This window comes from Genypterus blacodes, unplaced genomic scaffold, assembly GCF_046128005.1.
Source record: "Genypterus blacodes isolate CSIRO-AG114 ecotype Tasmania unplaced genomic scaffold, CSIRO-AGI_Gbla_v1 ptg000087l_1, whole genome shotgun sequence".
NCBI lineage: Eukaryota > Metazoa > Chordata > Actinopteri > Ophidiiformes > Ophidiidae > Genypterus > Genypterus blacodes.
In genome coordinates, this window is record NW_027466892.1 from 53257 (window position 1) to 57386 (window position 4130).

At 48.5% G+C, this 4130-nt stretch overlaps 1 protein-coding gene across 1 annotated transcript; it reads right to left on the reverse strand.

Moving 5' to 3' along the window:
• Positions 1-2368: 2368 nt before the first annotated feature.
• On the reverse strand, positions 2369-3879 carry sox14 (SRY-box transcription factor 14). Its single transcript, XM_076158774.1, has one exon. It carries the CDS (start codon positions 3372-3374, stop codon positions 2658-2660), a length of 717 nt encoding a protein of 238 aa, XP_076014889.1. The 5' UTR covers positions 3375-3879; the 3' UTR covers positions 2369-2657.
• Positions 3880-4130: the final 251 nt, after the last annotated feature.

Genomic DNA, 4130 nt, shown 5'->3' on the forward strand with positions numbered 1-4130 from the left:
TGATCTGCTGTGAAAGGAGTCCCGGGGAGATAAGGCAGATTGAATTCCCTCTGTTGTGCTCCAATAAAACCGTCAGGGGAGGAGGGGGAGGGAGGGAGGGAGGGGGGGGAGAGTTAGGGGAGATTTAGGACGTCTGTAATTTCAAATCATAATTTCCTCCCATTATGCTCTCAGCTGCCGTTTATTGTTTGGAATATTTATTGCAGGGCGTTAGAGAGAGAGAGAGAGGGAGAGAGAGAGAGAGAGAGAGAGAGAGAGAGAGAGAGAGAGAGACAGAGAGAGAGACAGAGAGAGAGAGAGAGAGAGAGAGAGACAGAGAGAGAGAGAGAGAGAGAGACAGAGAGAGAGAGAGAGAGAGAGAGAGAGAGAGAGAGAGAGAGAGAGAGAAGAGAGACAGAGACAGAGAGAGAGAGAGAGAGAGAGAGACAGAGAGAGAGAGACAGAGACAGAGAGGAGAGAGCCGCACTCAGCCTCCGTGACTAACCTGGATAATTACAGGTGTGTGTGTGTGTGTGTGTGTGTGTGTGTGTGTGTGTGTGTGTGTGTGTGTACCTGGTAAAACATGACTTTCTTCCTCTTTTAAACCCTCCATGTCTCCTCCATGTTATCTGCAGTGTGAAACTCTACGAGGCCTCTTCCTCTGCTCCCTCCTCCTCCTCCTCCTCCTCCTCCTCCTCCTCACAGTAATTAGAATTGTCTCATTTCAAAGTTGCATTAGGACGCTTTAGGGTTTGTGATGTTAAACTTCACATTCGGTTCAATGAAGTATTCCCCCCTCATTTACAGCAGCAGATAAGAAGTGTTCAGTCTGTCATCACACACACACACACACCCCGGGCAGTGGAGCAGCTGAGCAGGAGCAGGGTGATGATGAGGATGATGATGATGATGATGCTGGATCTGAACTTCTCGCAGCAGCATGCATGTTCCTGACAGATAAGTAAACAATTTGGATGTGAATTAATTTTTAATTATTGCTACATTCGTCCAACGCGAACGCGCCGCCTGCCGCTGCGCCAGGGAAGGAAGGAAGGAAGGAAGGAGGGAAGGAAGGAAGGAAGGAAGGAAGGAAGGAAGGAAGGAAGGAAGGAAGGAAGGAAGGAAGGAAGGAAGGAAGGAAGGAGCAGAGGAGGCTTCAATGTTTCCTTAATCACAGCTCGCACTGATTGTATGACTTGGCTGGAAGTGTGTTTAGTCTGTTAATATCACTCACAAGTTTATACAGGTTACCACACGCGTGGACGTGTGTGTGTGTGTGTGTGTGTGTGTGTAGCACATTAACAACTTTTGGCAAATGAATTACAAATGCATGCAGGCCTGTTTGGGATGCATGTGTGTGTGTGTGTGTGTGTGTCAGTGTGTGTGTGTGCAGCACGTTAGACGTCATAGTAAAGTGATCTGGTCGCATGTGCAGGTTTGTTCCATGAGCCAAAGCTTGTGTGTGTGTGTGTGCGTGTGTGTGTGTGTGTGTGCGTGTGTGTGTGTAATTAAGAAGAATCCTCGCTGCTGAAGTGATTAAGCAGTCAAACAAGTCGGACGGGAGGAATGAAGGCGGAATCCCTCCAGGGAGCCGCGCCGCCAAATATCACACAGCACAACCGGTTCATCTGAGTGTCAACAACAACCAGCGCGAAGAGGAGCCGAGCGGAGTGACAACACACACACACACACACACACACACACACGCACACACGTGCAGGAAAAGCATCTGCGTTATTTTATATATTTACATAAATATTCTTCTTCATGCTGCAGAGTGAGTTAAAGTTAATAAGTGCTCAGTCTGAATCAGGCTCAGCCGCAGGAAGGGCAGAAGCAAAAATATGGATTTCTGATTAATTGGACTGCAACAAATGAAATGAAATTATTTTCTCACAAATAGAAAATTCCACATTTTCAAACTGTCTTGTTTATTTTTCAACTTAATTTATTTGTTTCTCTTTAAACATTTAGAATTTAAATGTATTAAATTCCGCCTTATTTTCTCCTCTGTCAGGTTTAAAGGTGAACACAGTTTCTTTTCTCTTAAATAAGCTACAAATACACCAAGTTAATATCGTGTAAGACAGATTGTCTTTATTATTGGAAACGTCTTTGCTCGTCAGTGAGCAAAGCGCAGGAGGTCTCAACCTTTCTAGATACAGGATCTTTCCAGAACATGACAGCTTAGATAGAAAACACACATGGAACTCCATGAATTCAAATAGAAGAGAAGTTCTCCTCAAAACAAAGACGTGACGCTCAGCACTGAAGCACGTGAACGCACCATGAGACAGCGGCCGGAAAGGATTCTCTCAATCTTTTGTCATCTTAAATATTCCGTCTACTTGAATGTGGCCGTGAGCGAGCCAATTTTTCAAAATAAAAGAGTTGCCTATCAATAATCAACACAAATCAGCATTGAAATGTACACAATAAATAAAGTGACAGGCCTCCTTTATCTGGCGGCCATAAACGTTATAACATTTACATTTCTTACAGTTCACAGGTCACCGTCATTTACACCAAACTGCCTCCCTCCGCTCACAGGAACTTGTTGGATTTGTGGAAAAAGTTTTCGTCCGAGGCCGTCAGTAATGTTCGCGCCTTTAGTCCATTATGTATTTACATGCATTTCAGTATTCAAGTGAGTTATAAAGAGAGCGGAGTCTTGAGGGTTACATGGCGGCGGCGTGTGCGGATGAGTACGGGTCTATGCCGGTCTTGGTCATACCTGGAAAAAGTATGTAGGCCACCGGGGGCTGTAAACTGGACGCTGACCAGGCGGTGCAGTTACACGGGACGACGTAGCCCGGGTTTGTGGGCGACGGGTGGGTGTGGGTGTGCTGACTCGGGCACCCGAGGGTGCCGAACGCGCCGTTCTGGTATCCCAACGAGGACGCGTATGGCAAAGAGCTGGCGCTCAACGTGTGGGGCATCTCCGTCATCTTCTGGAGGGCGCTGGAGCTGAACTGACTCGGGTCCAGGAAGGAGTAGGGCGCGGACGTGTGCGGCAGGAACGACCGGGCTTTGTCCGAGGCGGCCAGCAGGGAGTCCGCGGCGGAGAGGGGCAGTCCCTTCAGGTGGTCCGTGTCCCCGAGGTAAGGCAGAGGGAAGACGTAGCGGTCCTTCTTCAGCAGGTTCTTGGGCTTGCGCCGGGGCCGGTACTTGTAGTCGGGGTGCTCCTTCATGTGCTGAGCCCGCAGCCTCTTGGCCTCGTCGATGTAGGGTCTCTTCTCGGACTCGGACAGCAGTTTCCACTCGGCGCCCAGCCTCTTGCTGATCTCGGAGTTGTGCATTTTGGGGTTCTCCTGAGCCATTTTCCTCCTCTGGCCCCGGGACCAGACCATGAAGGCGTTCATGGGTCTCTTGATGTGGTCGGCGGGCTTTGACATCTTGACAGTGAAGCTGCGCTGCTTGACTTTTATCCCCAATGTTTCACAAAACGAGGAAAAGTTCTGATCTGAACGAAAGAAAGAAAGAAAGGCTTCACCTGTCCCGCTGCCAGAGCGCACTCATACCACTCCGGATGCTTCGGTCTGGAAATCGGCAAACAATTCAAAATGACTAAATCCAGATTGTTTAAACACTGGTGCGCGCGCTTATTAACTCTCTGTCGGAGCTGCGGTGGGCAACACTGCCAAACATCAACACGCAGAAAAATCCACAAAGGTAAAAAGCAAAATGTTCCGCAGCCAGTTTGCAGGAGTCGTAAAAGTATTCAGTGTATTTTTCTCTCGCTCTCTCACACACACACACACTCTCGCTCGCTCGCTCGCTCTCTCTCTCGCTCTCTCTCTCTCTCTCTCTCTCTCTCTCTCTGAGGTTTGTCGTCAAGCACCTGGCTTGGAAATGAGCGGAAGAGCGTGAATGCGAGCCAAAAGCGGCGAAGTTCAAAGGCTGGGCTGGTTTGGTTTCTGCACGCAATCTGACATAATCTGCAGGGCGTTCACTCAGCAACCTGAGCGCCCAATCAGCACGGAGAGAGAGAGAGAGAGAGAGAGAGAGAGAGAGGGAGAGAGAGGGGAACACAATACCTCCGTCCCACAGATATATATATATATGTACATTACAACATAAACAAAGACAGGGAATAAAGCACAGCGTGTCTGTCTGTGTGTGTGTGTGTGTGTGTGTGTGTGTGTGTGTGT